This window comes from Chrysoperla carnea, chromosome 3 (assembly GCF_905475395.1).
Source record: "Chrysoperla carnea chromosome 3, inChrCarn1.1, whole genome shotgun sequence".
Taxonomy (NCBI): domain Eukaryota; kingdom Metazoa; phylum Arthropoda; class Insecta; order Neuroptera; family Chrysopidae; genus Chrysoperla; species Chrysoperla carnea.
This window is the reverse complement of record NC_058339.1, coordinates 66807985-66828055: the sequence shown is the minus strand read 5'-3', so window position 1 is coordinate 66828055 and position 20071 is coordinate 66807985. Positions and strand designations below refer to the sequence as shown.

General features: G+C 29.2%; 1 protein-coding gene across 1 annotated transcript in view; it reads left to right on the top strand.

Annotated features, from left to right (window-relative positions):
* Positions 1 to 20071, top strand: part of LOC123296194 — a 67388-nt gene that overhangs the window by 36153 nt on the left and 11164 nt on the right. Inside the window, exon 2 of the mRNA XM_044877655.1 lies at positions 14493 to 15242. Coding sequence (XP_044733590.1) covers positions 14493 to 15242 — 750 coding nt within the window. The remainder of the gene's footprint in view (positions 1 to 14492; positions 15243 to 20071) is intronic.

Here is a 20071-nt window from a genome sequence, read left to right as displayed (position 1 = left end):
ATGGATTTAGACAATGTTTTTCTTTATGAAAATTCCATACATTTTTTATGCGAAGGAAAACATTTTCTGTTTTTCTATCATAAATTTTTAAACTAAAGATATTTCTAGCGTGCAGTGTCTGCATAAAACATATCCTACCTATATTTATATTAAATTGAAAAATTTTGCTCGAACTAGAACGAACCCAACCACCAAGGAAGATTTATTTGTGAAAAGTCAGTGACTTATAAATGTGTGCTACTGTATACATACTTCGTTTGGTAGTCATAACATGTTGTTATTACTGTAGAATAGGGAATTGCTCTTGAAGTTAACTGTACACGGTCTCTAAAAATGATCAAACTAGGCGATGCTACGATTTTCGCCGAATATAAACTAAGAATAAAAATACCCTCTTCAAATCATACGGGAGAAGAAAAAAACACTCCAAACTTTATAGGGGAAGAAAAGAAAGTAAGAAAAGAATGAAAAAAAGAAAAACTAGAGGTTGACCTTGATATTGACTATAACCTTTATGAGGTTATTTTAAGATTATTTCAATGTAAGTTGAAATTTCCGAAGGAGAACGTTTATAAATATCTGTTCTCGGATTCTTGAATTGTGCAGATATTTAACGTTCAGAGATGAGATGTAGCCGTTAAAATGCAGTCACAAAAGTGAATTAATCAAATATTGTGACGTACAGTGACATCACAATTCACAGTTGCCTGCCATTAGAACATCTCATTGTTCTACTCATTAATTTCACCCGCGTCTGTAATTAATAGGGGCAGTTTCGGGATGCCTTAGGAGTCTTTTATTAAATAATTCGAATAACACATATTTGGTGTGATTTTTTCTACATTAATATTAATTTTAAAGTTAATTAAAGCAGTGCTTCAGGGGAAATGACAAAAGAGCGTCGATTGTTACAAGAAGGGAATCTTTGCATGAGATACCCTTATGTTGACCTAGAGTGTGGGTACTCATTCTTGAAATAACTTTGGAAGTCAAGATTATTAAGTTTCTTTTTAACCCCCGAATTAAAAAAAAGGATTTTATATGTTTGGCTGCTATGTGTGTGTGTATGTCTTTCTGCCTGTCTGTCTGTGACATCGCGATTAAACGGATGAACCGATTTTTTTTTTGGTTTCGTTTGAAAGGTAAGTTAACGGAGTTTTTTCTTAGCTATGTTTCAAGTGCGAATTTAGTGTTCCGTATCCGAAAAAATTTGCCGGGGTAAGGGGCTTTTTGAACTTTGTAAATTTCACTTGTTTTTAATAAATACCAAGTTTTAATAAAATTGTTCCGATACTTTCTTGACGCCGTGTATAACGAATAACGTAGCGCGGTGTATGTATAAGAAGATCGATATTCACCGACTATCATATCTATCTGGTTTCGCGTGTATGTATGTGTGTTATGTTGTTGAAACACACATCAAAATGTATCTTTCGTTGTCTACCTTTCTAGTTTCCATTACAATGACATACCTACTTTTCGAGATACTCGTATATTCATTGAACAATTTCAAAAGAGGTGTGTGTGCTTTTATTTCTAGTTTTTTTTTCTGTTTTTATACGTATTATAAAATGTTTGTTAATCAATAACTGAATTTGATATTGGCGAAGTTATTAATTAAACTTCGGAAGTAAATAAGAATTCTAGTCACACCCAAAAACGTACAGTAACAAGATTGAGGTTAAATCTCGTCTTATTTGCGTTCCTTTTCCTTTATCATACTTCTTTCAGCTTCTCTTTTTAGTGAAGAGTGAATTTACGCTTGAATAAAAATTATTTACCTCATATTCTTCGATATTTATGTCTAACTCAGTTTTGAAAATTTTTCTTAGCTTCTGTATTAAAAGTTCTTGACTGGATAAGACTTGATTTTTTGTCTTCTTTAACTCCAAAAATTATTAAATTGTTTAGTTTCTTTCTTCCTTTCAAAATTTCGATCTCTTTCTTGAGGTTTCCTAATTTTGTTTTAGGTTTATATTTTCTGTTATGATTGGTTATAGTTTTTCGTCCAATTTCCCCAGTAATATGTTTGTTATAGAGTTTTTTAAGCTCCTTTGTTTGATTTTGTATTTCATTCTTCATTTCCTTAATTAAAAGTTGAAATTGATCTTTCGTTTTTAGTGATGTTTACAAAAAAATGTTTCAAACAATAGTTGTAAATTTTTTTATAAGTTGTTCTATCTCTAACGGTTTACAAGATGGTTTCTCAAAACCTATGAGCACTCGCATGAAATATTTCTAAGCTTTACAAACTTGGGACAAAAATAAGTATACCTTGATATATATTTCACATGTACAAGGTATACAAATTTTAAAGTATGTTTATTTTTCTAGTTCGCAGTATAGTATTTTGTGGAAAGGTAAAGTGGTCCCTGTCATTACAGGAACGTTTCAAGTTTGAATTTTAAAGCATCCCAATTAGACTATTTTTGATATCGGTACACCTATATTTAAAAACGAAATGAAGCTTTTCGAATTGATTAGACCTCAAAAGTTAATTTTTGTATGTAATGGGAATTATAGATTCTGGGTATAAATGTATTAATTTGTATAAACTAACAACGTTTACAAGGATTATAATGAAAGAAAAAGTAAAGATAAAATCGTTTTATTTGACAGATATAAAAAATAAGAATCTCGATAATTCTATACATTAGACTTACTAACTGAAGATAAATTTATTAACATTATAATTTAATGTCAAGAGAGATATTTTTTATCGATATACCATGGTATAATAGAAGATGAGACTTAATCTTATTGGTATAATCATATGTTTAAATCGTGTATACTTTTGTTAAAATAGCACACGATTCTTCGAGTTTTTATTATAACATTAAAAAAAGAGATGTTTTTATTAAATTCCTTTAATAATAAACTATTAGAATTTATTAATTTTATTGATAAAAACTTTCCTTTTGAATATATATTAATTTTGGAAGGTATTAGATCGTCAGATGATGACAGATCAGTTACCCCATTTTTTTGATGGTGACTTAAATTTCTGATAGAAAACAACTGTTGTTTCTGTATTTTTTGAAACAGCCAAGATTTTGCCGGGCTTTGCCACGTTTGATCGATGTATTGCACAATAAGTTGGTAGGTTGAAGAGTAAGCTCGGCAGTTCCGATACTCACTCGAAGGCCATAAGGCTCATTGAGGTACACCCAGTGTATGTTGCCACCCCTTTTCTCTGATTCTTTCAGCATCTCAATTATTTTTAGTGGTTGAAAATAAGTATTATACCATGAATATACTACACCACTAAATTTTTATTTTCACCGTTAAATTTAATTAACGGACCACTACGGTTGGTTGGCAATAGACGTTCGTTATCGATGTCATCAAAAACTTGAAGAAAATATGAAGTATTTAAATGTACAAACAGAAAGATATAGCAATTGGTGACGTCATAACTAGCGGCTGTCGTACAGATTACATATCAAAAGTTGTTTTGCAAGAAAACGATAAAATTATTTAATTGTTTGCCTTCTATGTTTATCAATCGATTTTAATTTTTATTTCAGATGTGTTGCAAATTTTCAAATTTTAACGAAAGATAAATTTCAATCGATATCGGGACACTAGTTAACTACGGACCTGACCGGTTTATTGATAATTTAGACAAATTGTGCGAAATTAATTTCTGGGTATATTTATTATTCACATGAATACCTCGGAAAATCATCATTCTTGTCAACAATACCTTTCAACAAGATATCACGGAGCAAGAAACGTAAAAATAACCCACCCTAATTCTGGCACTATGATACGGTCTTTATTTATGTTTTATATGTGAACTAATATATATATCTCTACATATGTAACTCATGTAATAATCATTCAAATATTATTGTTTGTTACATATTTCATGATATTTTGTGAAATGATTTTCACAAATTATATAAAACATCTAATAACATGGGCGTAGTTATAGTTTAGAGATTGGGGAATATCCATCTATTTAAAGTAAGAACATAGTTTTAAATTGAGTATTAATTGATCTTCAAAATTCAGTATTCGTAACTCTAAAATACTGACCTGATTTCTATTTTAAAGTGAAATGAGGAGGATAAGGGTGTAAACATTATCTTAGAACCTACAATTAAATGGCGTAAAAAGCAAATTTATACTAATTCACTTACGAACTAAAGTTACAAATGATCAATACATAGTATAAAACAAAGACAGTTCCCGCTGTCTGTCCTTTTGTCCCTGTGTATGCTTAGATCCTTAAAACTAATTTACTAATTTTGATGCGGTATAGAGTGATTCAAGATGAAAGTTTTTATGTGTAATATATGCATAATATAGTAGAGAATCAATGATAATTTTGGAGAATAAACGTAATTGTGAACAAAAGAAGGGTAAGTGACTGCATATGAAGTGAAGGTTATAACATAATAATCCCTGTATTTAAAATTGAAGTTGCTCAGCAAAGCGGGTAGTTCACAGCTGGTATAAAATAAATTATATGTTCTATGGTTTTTTGTTTGTTTATATCATGGAGGTAGATGTTTATACCCTCTAAAATCGCCATTAAAGTGCCACTTATAGTTTCTTGGAGTGTCACCTATAAGACTTATGGTTTCCTATAGTTTCGATTTTTTAGACATACTTTCATAGATAAAAAAACAATGCTGTCTAAATTAGGGAATATACAAATATAAAAACAGTACAGTCGATTCGATTGTTGCTTCTGTCTCACAATAAATACGCTCGTGATGATGATTTAAATGTAATATATTAGCATGATGATTTAAATGTAAACTCATTACATGAAAACTTTTCATAATTACTCTTGTAACATGAAGAAGTGATTTGTGCTAATTTTCAAGTGTTTATTAATAATGTTTAACGTATGTTGTGAGAAGTTATTTTGTTTCGTGAGTATCTTGTATCATAAGGGAAGGCGATACAGAACGTTTCATGCGCTTGTAATGCTTATAGTAATAGAGGGAGTAATTGAAGAACTAGATTTGAGTAATTGAAGAACGATTACAATTACGTTCCAATTGATGAATATGATTGTAGCATAATTTTCTTCCTGCCTTTTACCATAGAAGGTGGCAAAAATAATGATATTGTTTTTCGAAAATTAAGCAAAATAGTTTCGTTTTCTTCTTCTAAAAATAAAAGATAGATAGATAATCTTTTGCTTGCTGCTTCCATTAAACTACAGAGTTACAAATAAAAATTTCATATTTATCGACTCCACTTTCTTTTTTTGGAAACTTTGGGCTTAGCTGAAGAATTAAATGAAGCAGAAGTTGCCAATTTAAAAGAAACTTGATGCACCTTTAAATTTAGTTTGTACCAAGACATCTTCAGTTGCAGCACCTTTTAAATATTTTTTAGTTGCTTTTACTTCACGAACTTCGGGTGCATTGAACCTGTCATCTTGCACTAAAAACTCCCATACCATAAAAATAGTTACTATTATTGGTAGATTTTCTTGATCTGCCTTTGAAAATCCTGGGTCGATTTTTGATGGCATTTTATTCTTCGCTTTCAGAAATGATATAATATAGACAATACCCCTTTAATGTTGATATTAATGATATATTAATACGACTGTTGACATAATAACCATTTCTGACGTACGTGGATGTGTTGGTTTTGAATGTTGTTTTGTACGTTTAGCACCAGAATCCAAAATACTTGAAACTACGTGAGTAGATTCCTTTTGACGAGACTACCAAACTTCTCTCTTCGACTTTTTCCGAAAGTGATGCGTTTACTATCATAACGGCATATTTAAGCTATCTGTCTGAAAAAACTGCGGTATGGAATTTGTCGGACACTATGACCACTTGATAATATTAATAATTATTATTTGCCTAAATATCAATAAATTCATTTTAATAATAAATAATATAGGCAAGAAAATCATGAATATTTATAAAATATTAGTATTTCGTATGTGCGTTTTTCTGAAATAGGAGGACTATACATTATAAATATAACCTTTAATCTTAATCGATGCATTTTGTTAAAAACACCTGTTTTACAAGTAATTTTATTTAGTATTTATGTTGGATTTGAATTTTGGAGTTGTTATACCCTGCAGGTTTTTCATCTTAACGATTTAACAAAAGTAAAATATAAAAAAAAAAAAACACATTACGCTTATATAATTACCATAGTCTTTACCATATTTTAAAATATCTATACATATATTAAAATTTCATCAACAATGATGAACGACTTTTATTAATTCTTTTTCGTAAACATTTTTTGATTGTTTTATTATACTTAGTTAAACCATTGAAGCCAGAAATATAAAGAAAGTATCACACCAAAATTTGGTTAGATTCAATTAACAGATTTTTTTAAGGTCGTTTATTTTTTACAAGTAAAGTACAAGCTCTGTAATTGCCTCAGAAGTATTTTTTGGGATACTATAAATGAGTCAAATTATTTTTGATAAATATTCATGTCAAGATGACACCAATAGGCCTTCGTCCTGATATCGATTTCAATGTATCTTTCCTTAAAATTTGAAAATGTGCGATCTGCAAAACAACTTTTGGTATGTAATCTGTATGGCAATTGCAGGTTATGGCGTCACCAAGTGTTATTTTCCTTTCTTTCTATTTGCATACATTTAAATCGTTCGTATTTATGTAGTTATTGATGTTATCCAAAAATTGATTTCACACGATGTTTTGGCTCGATGACGAACGTCTTTTGAAAAAAAAATTTTTTGGGACAAAAGTCCAATGTGGATTAACTTATTAACAACAGTGTAACAGCGAATGATGATTTCTGCAGATTTTGCCATTTATCAGAAGCTCTTTAATAATCCTCTATTGTTTTATTTATCTAATGATGGATGAAACTTGATTCTTTTTAAAGTTTCTTTTGTTTATTCACATTTTAATAGCTTTTTAGGCTTTGGACTATTTATCCTGTCACATTATGAACCATTTGATTTTAAAAAAAATTAAAGGATATTTTATATTTATTAAGCTAAATATTACAAGAGTTTCATCTACTTTTTAAGAAAAGTGCGTTAACGAATGAGCTACCTTAAATAGATAGTAATTCTTAAAAAAAACTGATACGATTTTTATGTAAATACTATAATAATTATCTTCGGGCAATTGAGAAATAACAGCAGCCACAAAAGTCAATATTTAGGGCGTATTTTAATAGTTTTTCTCAGATTCTGTGTAATTATCTTCTGTATGGTGTGATAAAATATATTTATTTATTCAAATAAAAATCGCCTAGTTTTGTTTTTATAAAAGTTTTATTTTTAAAGATTTTTATCAATTCAATTCCAAAATAGTTTTTATACTTTTATTTTTGATAAAGAATTTCATTCAATATTGATCGACCATTCGCCGTTAGCAATCCCAAACAATATTTATACAGAGTTTTAAAAGTTAAATGTGTTTGTATGAAATTAACTTCCTCAGTTTACTTCTATACAGGGTGGGTTATTTTAATCTATAATTTCTAATAGATCCTTTTTTTAACTAACCAATCAAAAAATAACTTCAAGAAAAGTTGCAGAGATGCATCAGATTGGACTCTTTTCGAGTTTCTTTACTAGCCAACTTAGATCCTGAAGGTTAAGAGATATAATAACACTTTAAATTATGAAGTTAATCTTCATAATAAAACTAACATTTTTCTAATCCATTTTTGCGAAAATCGTCAGTTTTCGAAGAAAATGGAACTTAAAAATGAAAACGCTTTAGCCAAAAATTTTCAAGGTCTAGCCCATGATTTAAACCTACAATTGTCAATGAATTTTAAGCGTATTTTCGTTCTATTTTTTATAATAAAGATATATTTTTAAGACGTATTTCCTCCGAAAGCTTACGCTTTTTGAAAAAATGTTTTAAACAAAAATTGTTAGTTTTTTTATGAGGATCAAGTTTCTAATTTAAAATGTTATTCCATGGCTTAGCGTTTAGAATCTAAATTGACTTAAGCGAAAACTCGGTCCAATCTTATACCACAACATTATGTCCCCCATCAAATTCTACAATTTTTGGAGTTATTTTTTGATTGGTTAACTACAAAACGAGCTATTAGCCATTCATTATATATTAAAATAATAACCCACCCAGTAGAGCCATTTTGAATCACGTGAAATTAAAAAGAATTCTAATCTGTATAATTTCAATATTTTCGGATATTTTGGGATAAAAGTAAATCTCGGAAAGATTACGAATTTTCAGATTAATTAGTTTTAAATTTTCGTAGTCTTTGAGCCGAATGTTTTTCATTTATGAAGTGTTTCATTCGATAGATCAAGAGATTAAGAAATTGAGGTCAAATAAACGAAATGATTGCTACATACTTGAAGCACACAGCATGGAGCTGCATATTTAAATTTTAATATTGCATTGCAATTATACAAATGTGTACATTGATACATTGCATATATTACAACGTAGGCGTTATATATCATCTTTTATAAATGGTTATATACATTGACAGATGTAATAATATACCTAGATAGGCTTTCAACACTAACCGCCTTAGTTCTAATAACATTCCATTGATCCATGTTTATAAAAGTTGTTTTATATTGTACAGAAATAAAATCGAAAATAATCTTTATAATTAAACTGGAAAAAAACTTTCTTTAAAGAACATATATCGACCAAATATACAGTTCTAAGGTAAAGAAATTTTCTGTAAACTCATTTTATAAAGGACAGAAATTTGACTTACTGTTGCCAAGATCGGTTCTAATAAAATGCTTCTTCAAAAATTCTCATAATTGGAGATTTCTCCTTCGATGGTCCCGAAAACACGAAATAGATCGTACAAACTCTCATATTTAGTGTTGTTTGATTTCATTATCTACCATTCTCGTGCAGGCATGCTACATCTTTTCGTGACGTTTGATACTTATCTGTAGACAATCAATCTGCGATAACTCAAAACATCCGATAAAATTTGCTCTCCTTTTAGGTGAGCAATCTTTTGGGTGAAAACATCACCTTTTAAAGTGATGGCAACCAGGGGAATTTTGGATAAAATGATTGACATTTTTAATATTAAGTTGGACTAAGTCTATAAGTTCCTTGCTTGCCTGATTTTTAAATAAATAAATGACTTCAAAAGAAGGCATATTTAACTGGTTTTATAAGAAAACGGTAAATGGATGATATCTTTTCATAGATTTCTCCAAAACAAGTAAAAACCTTAATAAATTATTGAAAATTAAAAAAAAACTCGTTGTGCCCGACTAATTAAGGATGTATGAGGATGTATATTGCTATAACTGAATAAAATATATATGTTATAACTTGAATTATGAATTATGTTTAAACTTGATTATACTGTATAAGTAAGAATAAAATTTTTCGCTATCTGGAGTAATTTTCAAAATAGAGATAATTGAAAGTTTTTTCAAATTATTTAGCTTAAGATTTTACGAAAACCAAGGCAGATATTGAAAAATTTTTATTATTATTTTTCGTCTACATTTATGAAGTTCAATTTTCAACATCATCATCATCAAAGTTAAAAGTAGGGTACAAATAATTTCAGCCATAAGTCTAAACTTGTCTTGGCGTTCGTATTACCTTAATTGAAATCATCATCTTTTCGGTTAAAAATCTGTTCCTGCTTTAGATGTGATAGATGGAAAACTATTTTCGAAAAAAAATTCAATTTCAAAAATTGATCGAGCATTGTCCAGCTAATGTGTTTGTATGAACTATTTTTTATGATGCAATGAATGCAATGAATATTATTTATTTTGGAAAAACCGCTTGTTCTCGTGTCGTCAAAATAATGTTTATCCCTTAATGTTCGATTCTGTTCTCAAATTACGATAAATTATCGATTTCATTTTTCATTCATTTTAGTTTACTAAAATATTTTTTTGAATATTTTGATATGTAACAAAGTCAGTGAGCGAGCTCCAACGGCTTTAACTTGCATTTTTATTTGTATAAACATGGAAATATAAGTAATATTTCTAAAAATGTGATTTAAAATTCATTCCGCAGATTAATTACTATTATCAAAAGGTGTAGTTTTGTAAAACTCGATTCTGTGCAGATGTGTTGTTTCATTTTCAACTTTTAATTGTTCAATAAAACAATGAAACAAGTTACTATTTATTATTGAATAGATAGATAGATTCCATTAGCCTATGTTTAGAAATTAAAATGAGATAATAAATTAAAAAACTGAATGTGTAAAACAATAAAATGTATTTAGTATGTATTCAACGGCGGAAAACCTATTGAAAAATCAACAGTATTCTTTTTAGCCCGTGTAAAGTATGCTTTATAATTTTCTAGTAACGTAGGTTCTTTTGCTCTTTTTAATTTTTTTAATAACGAGATCCCTTCTAAACTATCAGCATTTTTGACTAATTTACTCCATTATTTTTACAAACTGTCGCAATTTTTGACTACTTGTCGTAATGTTGGACTTAACGCAATAGGTATCTCAACTTTTCAGTATCTCAGACTTTTTTCAACTTTGCAATATTAAGTACTCTTTTTAATTTTTCCACAACCTCACATTCAGTAGTTAAACGAGTAAAGTGAATTGTGCTTTAACTCACACGGCCATTGAGCCGGTTACTAGTTATAATACTTTTTGACTTCTTAACAAGTTAATTTTTGACTAGTTGCTGCACAAGTTATTGAGTAGTTGCCGCAGTTATTGACTAGTTATTGCATTTATTGACTGATTGCCGCAGTTATTGACCGATGGTCGCACTTATTGACAAGTAAACGCATTTGACTTGTTACCGTACAGTTTTAACTTGTTATCGCAATTATTTATTTTCAAAAATATTACAATACCGTTATAAATATCAATTTTAATCATCTTTGGGACAACTATTACATTATAAGCTTTTCTGATAAACGAGTAGAACGAATATCGCGCATTGGACAATCGATAAATTTATATGTATTGTCATAAATTAACAAAATTTTTATACGCATACTACTTTTTAAATTGCTAAGTATACCGCCGCATCGCCACGTAAAATCGTGTGCGATATAAGTTATAATAATTAAATTATTGTGTACGTTATAGATGAAAAGGAGACAACCGCAACACTTTGACCTTACAAATTTGTAAAAAGAAAGCCTTGTGGGTTGATTTGAATATACATATATGTATATACTACTGCTGTAGTATCCATAATATGTGTTTAAAAACCTTATTTTGTAGTATTTTAATAATTTTTCATTTAACATTTTGTGTAAATAAATCATGAGAATATAGAAATTTTCTCTTTTTGTATTTTATGGCTTATGGTGACAAAAATGACAAATTTTAGTTTGTTTCTTTCATCGATTCATCTTTTAAGAATCAAAATGATGAATATATTGTTTTGAAATAACGTGACGTGGGACACTCGTTAGGAACTATATTCCTTTCGTACTTTGGTACATTATAAATGTAGTACTTCCGTTATTTATTTATAAAAAGTTTTTCTAAAAATTTAAGGTATTAATTTTAGAAGTAAAATACTTGTTTGATTCTTTTACTATACTTTGTTTTCGTTCTCTAACTTTTGCACATTATTTCTATTGATTTTCATCTTTCATTTTTTGACCAGAAAGCATAAATCAGACATATTTTTAGCTTTTAAGTATATATACAAAAAAAAAACTGCTTTTAATGAAATTAATTTTAAAGAAGCAATATGATAAAATTATAAATGTATAAAAAAAAGTGTAATTGAACTTATCCATTTTTTAATTAATTATTTGCAATCACCCACACGAAAAACAAATAAATAGCTTATTTATTATTCAAGAGTTGTGTGAGATGTATGGAATTAAATTAAATATTCTTTGAATCCAAAACATAAGAGGAAATGTTAATACAAGACAAAAAAAAAAACAACCGTTATTTAAATATTAATAACAAAAATTAAATACAAGTGAAATGAAATAATATTTAATAAAACTGAGCAAGTGAAGAGGATTCCACTGTTGCAAAACCACATCATATTTGGTTCAGAATTTAGCTGAATTCTGAATATTTTCATGAGAAATATAATTCATAGCTTGTTTTGAAATCATGGCCTAATTATGTTGACAATATCAGCTTTTATGTTATCTTTGTCTGTATATCGTCTTCAGTTTTGTCGATGTCGACAAATCTTCGATTTATTGACAAAAGCGAAGATTTGAAACGAATACTATATTAAATAATTACTAATAATCATCCACCCCTTAAAAGAATTCGAAGTAAAAACATACAAACCATAAGAATTTTATAAAATTTGCCGTTTTGTGACTCAAATATATATCGCTAACCTCTCAAACATCTATCGCTAACCTATCGAATATTTAGCGCTAGCCTATCGAATATTTATCAACAGCTTATCGTATACCTTTCACTAGCCTCTCGAATATGTATCACCAATCTCTTAAATATCTATCGCCAACCTAACGAATATATATCGCTAGCCTCTCGAATATTAGAGATAGGAGAGCTTTAAGAATTTTCTAAATTTTTCGTTTTGTGAGTAGTACATTTTTAAAGATTTATTTTTAAAGATTGTATAAATATTATTATGCCTTTCGAATATCTATCGCTAACTTTTCCAATATCTATCGCTAGCCTCTCGAATATCAATCGCTAGCCTCTTGAATATGTGCCTCCTGCTAGCCTAACGAATTTCTATCGCTAACCTCTCGGATATCTGTCGCTAGCCTATCGAGTATCTATCGCTAGCCTTTCGAATATCATCTATTGCTAGCCTTTCGAATATCTATCGATAACCTCTTGAATATCTATCACTAGCTTATCGAATATCTATCGCTAGAATCTCGTATATATATAATTTTCTCTTTCGACTTATTCTCGCATAATCTCATTTTTGGTTGACTTATTCTCGTATAGTCTCATTTTCGATATCTTTATAATATTGTTTCTCGTTGACTTATTCTCGTATAGTCTCGTGTCTTGTTGACTTTTTCTCTTAAGGTTCTTAATTATAGCCAATGGACCGTCATAAAAATTAACTATATAATAAATTGTAAACAATAGAAGAGAAATAATCAAAACTAACTGGATTTTGAACTTGAAGATAACCAATAATACATATTATGATGTCCTTTTTGAATGAATAATAGAAATTCAATTGCGTGTGATAGTTGTAAGAGTTATTGAACACAAGTCTGCACACAAATTTGTGTGTATTTTTTAATTGTTATGTAAATAAAAATAATTTTATTACAATACTTGTGTGAGAAATTATAAATTATTTTTCACATAACTTCTTTAAATAATATAATCTATTTTATTTTAATTTTTTTTATACACACGTCATTTACTGAAGAAGTTTACATCTTAATTAATTAATATAATAAGTAAAAGTAATTGAAATAATTGTTTAATAAAAATATTTTTGGTATTTAATTAAGAGTTCATTTAAAAGAATTTAATTAATTATTATACGAAATATTTCTTGAATTTCTTCTTTTTGATTTGAAGAGTAAGGTCTTGCACTTGTAATATTCGATGATTTGATTGATTTTTAAAAGTTTATTGAGGCTGTCGCGAATGCTCAACTCAAATTGTGGGGTTCTGGATGTCATTGTTGTCTCAGTTGCCCATACAATTTTTAGTCTAGTCTGTCTATTTTGAGCGCAATGCTATTTTTTCTTAACTAAGATACAGCAAACTAATGTAAAAAATCAGAAATTTTCCATAGAATTCAGTACACCATTTTTTTTCCAAACTGACAGTAAGGGATCACATAGCAAAAGGCGGCCAAATTTGAACAACATCGGTTTATTATTATATAAATATTATCGAAGATATTAATAATAATATTTTGTAAATACGTATTTCGACTACGAAGTAGTCATCATCAGTATGAATTAGCTAATCGTAATTACTCTTATTATGTATGTTGGTTACACCGTGCAGTCCGCTACCAAATTAGCAACGATTAACATACTTAATAAGAGTAATTACGATTAGCTAATTCATATTGGTGATTACTAATTGGTAGTCGAAATACTTATTTATAAAAGACAAAAAATGATCTAGGAAATTGGACAAAAACCGATTTTTTTTTTTTTTTTTAATTAGTTTTGTACTAAAAAAGTTTCGTACAAAAAATGTGTAATTTGAAAAATAAATATATTTATTGAAAAAAAAAAAAATGTTAAAAATATCATTGCCCGTAAAAAATGTTGAAATGCCCGTATGCAAAAATCACTTTTTTCGATTAAACCCGTGCTTCTTTATAATTAATTGCGTTAATATGAGCGCGTATTGCGCGCTTGACTAATGAAGCGCGAGTGATGAATGTGGTAATATGCGAAATATCAGTCGAAAAATTGGTTATGAAAGTTTGTTAAATACTGTATTACTTATGTTGTTTTTTCTGTATATTGATGAGTTTCTGTTGCTATTATTTCAAAGCTTAATTTAACACTACTCAATTATCAAAATTAGCCCCGCAGTTTCATACAACTCTTTTCTAATAAAAATTTCGATAAAGTAATGAGTTGTTTTTCTTTTCTCAGGTCACTCCAACTGGTCGTCATGTTCGCAGTTTTGACGAATCATCATGGAAGATTACGGACGAACATGCATACATGTCAACAGTGGCGGCAACACAATGTGTCAAATCGAATCCATCAACCACTGGTGGCAGCACGACCAAAGAAGAAATAATAAAAGATGAAAAATCCGGAGATGAGCTTTCACGTAATGAAGTGCGTAAAAGTAAAACGAAACGTGTTAAAAACTATTTAAAAAAGTGTAAAGATGTAGCTTTAGGTACCACTTCGAAATCATCATCGATAAATGACGAAACGACAAAAAATAATCCATCCAATACGTCATGGTATGTTCCAAATGATGAAACAGGTATTAAAGATGAACCTAAAGATACAAATGCATTTATAACAGTGGTCACAATAAGTGACGATATTTGGGAAACAGTGGATGATTTAAAACCGGCAGTTGATACAAATTTATTTGAACAATATAATAATAGTGAAAATTTATCAATTGAAAAACCTAACGAACTTGTAGAGAACGTGAGAGAAGAACAAGATACGGATGTTAATTTAGATGTTACTGTACCTCCTTGTGCGGATATAGCTTCTACTTGTGTTCAAACTGAATTAAATGATAGTAATCATTTGTGTGATTTAAAACATTCTAGTGTATTTGATTCGTCTTCGGATGTTTCATCTGAACATACTCTGGTTGGGGATGAATCTGCGGATGATAAGTTACATGTGCAATTAGATACCAAAGAATGTGAGGTAAGTTATCGATAAGGTGCTATTTAATATCTGTAAATAATAGACAAGTCTTTTTATGGTTTTGTCTGCCCGAGATAAAATTTATCACAATTCAAACAAGAAATTAAGTAAATATCCGATTTCTATGAATCCATAATTGGATCCTTGATTCGACCCAAGACGTGTTACAATTTCGGGATGTAAAACTAAATTTAATTCCAGACTTGTTCAAAATTCAATCTATCCTGTTATTACTATGATCGTTAAATTGTATTTTTAATTCTTCAAGATAAGAATATAGAAATTCGGTTACACATTTTTTAACATCTTCGTTTAGTAGACATAACCGTTCTCGGGTGCAAGATGTACTTCTTCACTACCTAATGTTTCTAAGAAAATGAATATCGGAAATTTAGCCGTTTTAAAATTGTCTCTTTAAAACTTTGCCGACTTTCGTATCAGGAAACAGAGTTAGTTCTTCAATTTCATAATTTTTGGCCACTTTTTAAACCTTTTTAATTATTGCCTACAGTGTTTGTTTATTTTCTGTAATATCCTCACGGTGAATATTATCCAAAGAATGTGAAATTCGTATAACTTTTTTCTTCATGGGGTTGAAATAATAGTTGGTTTCGATGAATATTGGGAATATAAATTCGAAAGTATTTTTGTTGAGGACTTTGAGGAGTTAAGGTTTCTTTAATATTGGACTTTAAGCGTTGTTTTTTGGCAAAACCTCAGATAAAAAACAAAACGGGGTGGTTATAGAGCTTCACATAACATTAATTGATCGAAAATCAAGTATTAGAAATTTTGCCTCTCTAATAAGTTGTTGTATCGTTCAATTTCTTAATTTACGGCACATTTTAAAGAACTCACCTTTTTAATTATTGCCTACAGTGATTTGTTGTTTATTTTATAGTAATGTCTTCAGTCATTCAGTGTGAATATTATTAAATAAATACAAGAGGTTGAACATAAATGAATTCGAAATTAAAATAATATCTTTAAGTAATATGTAAAACATAATATTTTTTATGTTTTATTATTATTTTTTTGTATAAATAATAAGTAAATCTATGTAGGTTGTAATTATTGTGTATTTTCTTGTGATTTGCAGTGAAATTGAACATTTAATGTACTTACTTGTATTTTAAATATTGTAATGATGTTTATCATATTGTAGTCAGTCGTTATAAGTGAAAGCTCTTTATGTAGCTCTATATATAACATTAGGGACCAAATTGAACGGTATTATTCTAGCTAGTTATATTGGTTTGTGTCATAGATGTTATGGAATTTTGTGTATGAAATCAGTTACAAATGTAAATATTGGTTTTTCTCTGAGACGTGAATGATAAGTTCTAGAAAGGCTTCTAGCAAGAACATATATAGGTTAGGTTAGGTTATATTGGCTTTCCACGACACACTTAGGCTATGGAGCACATTGTGATACCATATGTGTGTTTTACCACCTTTCCGCTGATAATTTCATTTATCAGCTCCTCAATTTCAGAGGCTGAGTGCACCTCCTTCATGCATATACCATGCACTACACCAGCCCATCACAACTATTAATTAAATTAATATTGTTGCGACGGCGGAAATCGAACCCGCTACCCTAAGCATACCGCGGACAGAATTGGTTACGCCTTAACCAACTGAGCTAATTGGGCGACAAGAACATATATAGGTATATAAGGACGTGAAACTCGAGTGGAGAAGGTAGCAGGAAAAAAGGAGCCAATCTCTTTGGCTACTTTGTACTGCACATCAGGCTGTCTTTCTGATGTTTTGTTTCAGCCAGAGGCGCTTAAAGCCCGGCATAGGAGGTTTTATGTCCTTTGGCTTATAGTTTCGTTCAAAGATAAAAAGTTTACCTTCACTTCGATAGGGTCGATGTTTTTTCATATTTTATCTTCATTTTATATATTAAACAATTTATTTTGGTTGGATTTTTAAATATTTTCCGTATTCTTCTTTCATAAAATAAGTTTTTTATTTACTGGAGAAAATTAGGAATAACTTTTATTTGTAAGATAGTTTTCTGAGTAAAAAAAAAATTAAATACAACTTTTTCAAGTCCGATGAAACTGCTCGATTCTGTAGGCACAAATCTAGAGAGATCTGGCAATGATGTCTTTAAAAGCTTTGCCGTTTTTTAGTGACTTTCAGTGATAATTTATTTCTTGCCAGCATAGATATATTTCTTGGTAGAAAAAAATTTATTGGATTGTCTTAGATATTGATAGTCTTTTTCATTCTTCTTTTGTGGCTACTTTTAGTTTTCTTCTTCTCTCATTACACTCTTTGATATCTTTGCATTATGTTTCGATATCTTTGCTTTTTATTCGTTTATCTTTTCTTTATTTTTTGATAACTATGCATCTTTCTTGATATCTTTCTCTTTTTACATTTACACTCTACATTTACACTATTGGTAATTTCACAGCATTATTGGATAAATCTTGACTTTAATTCTGGATAGCACTAATAGTTATTTACGATACAAATGGGATAAGAGCAGTTTTAACGTACGTATGCGAATTTTGCACAACGAGTAGTTTTTGAAATAAAAAAAAACTTTTAACAAAAAGAAAGCCGACTTCAAAAGAAAAATTTTTTAAAAACAAATAAATATGCACTAAAAAGTAAAAAAATAACGATAATATAATGTAGTTAAAAGTTGAGTCGATGTCAGCTAAAGAAACAACTCTGACAGGACAGTTTGCTACATTAGCTTGGCTGACACCGACTCCAAAAATAACAATAATTTTAACTACATTATATTATCGCAATTTTTTTTACTTTTTAGTGCATATTAATTTGTTTTGGAAAAGTTAGTTTTTTTTATTTTGTGATTTTTAGTGAATCTGAAGTACTCTAACTAATTTGTCACTAAAAAAATAATCATCAAAATCGGATGGCGTGTTATTGAGTTATTCGTCCTCTTAATGCAAATTTAAGACTTTTATGGTTTTCTCATGGATGCCGTTGTCAGAACCAGACCAAAATAAAAAGGGATGGCACCAGCTATTAAATAGATAAAGAATCATGAAAATCGGTTCAGTCGAAAGTTATGAGATAACCCTAAGCGAACGGCGGTGATCGGTAAATGAAAATACGATTTTTTTTGTATAACAACGTTCAATTCTCATTACAAAACAGTAATTGGGTAGCGGGCACAATCACTATATGCATGAAATAAATGTGATTGCCTCGGGTTACTTCAGATTTTTTATCTCTATAATATTAGATTTTTTTTTTCTATATGAAAAAATTACTTTGGAAAAAAGAATAAAAAATCACGGAAAAAGGTGTTTGTTATGTCGAGTTTTGTGTTTGATCTACGCAACGAAATAAGACGAAAAGAATCACATTATAGGTATACTTATTGTTAGTAATAATAATAATAATAGGTATGTTTAATAGTATATTTATATAGTAGTTACCTTGTCAGTAAGTTGTCACACTTGGTCGCACAATAGATGACTTCCTGGACTGCGATAACCTAAACAATAACAAAATATTTAATACGACAACAATAAGAATGTCTTTACAGAAATTATGTTTTTGTTTCATGACGATATTCACTTTTTACAAAAGTTCCGATTATTCTTGCAAATCGTTTATTGATAATTAACTGCAAAGGATCCTTAACCGTTATCCATTTATTTTTTAAATCAATATGCCGTCTAATTCGTCTTAGAATAGGGGATCGGACTAAATTTTTTTGATCAATTCTGATAAAAAATTCTCACTCCACGAATATGAAAGTGAAGTTTTTTTTTTAAAATCTTTACTAGTAGACAAGATATGAGCGTTTAAAATTCCTAATTAAACGAACAGGATGATATCCACTAGTGACGTCATACGTGGATATCGCCAGAGATTTCATATAAAACTTTGTTTTGCTGAAACAAGATGGGCAACCTTTGAATGCAATCTTTGATTGCTTATTATTACTTCTTCGTTTTTTATTCAATTTTAATTGCACTTATGGATAGTATGGCCAATTCGATATCAGGATTATCCTCTATTTTGCGAAATTTTGTTTCTTCAAAATATTTAAGGCTTTAGAGAATTTCATAAAATTTTTTTCTACGTATTGGTGATTTCCTATTTCTTTAAATATCCCTTTATCCAAACAGTACGTGGCAGTAGCGCCATTTTGCCATCTGTTACAATATCTCTGGTATCTCCGTGTCTATTTGTAGTTATGTAGTTGTACATCATTTCAGAATACGTATTTGCGTAATAATAAAATGTGTATATTATTGACACTATTGATACGAACTTGTGTAAACTACACGGTCGTCTATTGATACACGTTTAATTAGCACGTGTTAATTTTGCACGTGAATTACTAGGTAACGTTTCGTTAGATATAACGTTTAATACCTACACACGTGATAACAGTTTTGAATATAATACAAAAATTGACAAAATACTCTTATATATTTTTAATCTAAAATTCTGCATAAAATTTGTAACGGTTTGAATTATAAATTTTTGATTTAATTTTTCTGGTTATACTTCTGGTTATTCTAATTCGTCTTAGACTTTTAAAATTTCAACTTCTTCGAGAATTATAAAATCTCGTTTAAGATTTGGCTTATACTCTTAGATTAATTAGATCTCCTTTCTTTTCGAATTCTATTACATTTCTAAATTCATTCTATTCTTCGGCATTTGTTAGACCACTTTCTTTGAATCTTTTTCTTCATTACGCCATATACTTTTTTTTAACAATTCTCCTCCACAAATTTCCAGACCATTTATTAAGTAAACTAAAACCACACTTTTTTAGATAACTTTCGATTTAGGTCTCAAACTTTTTTCTGTCTGTG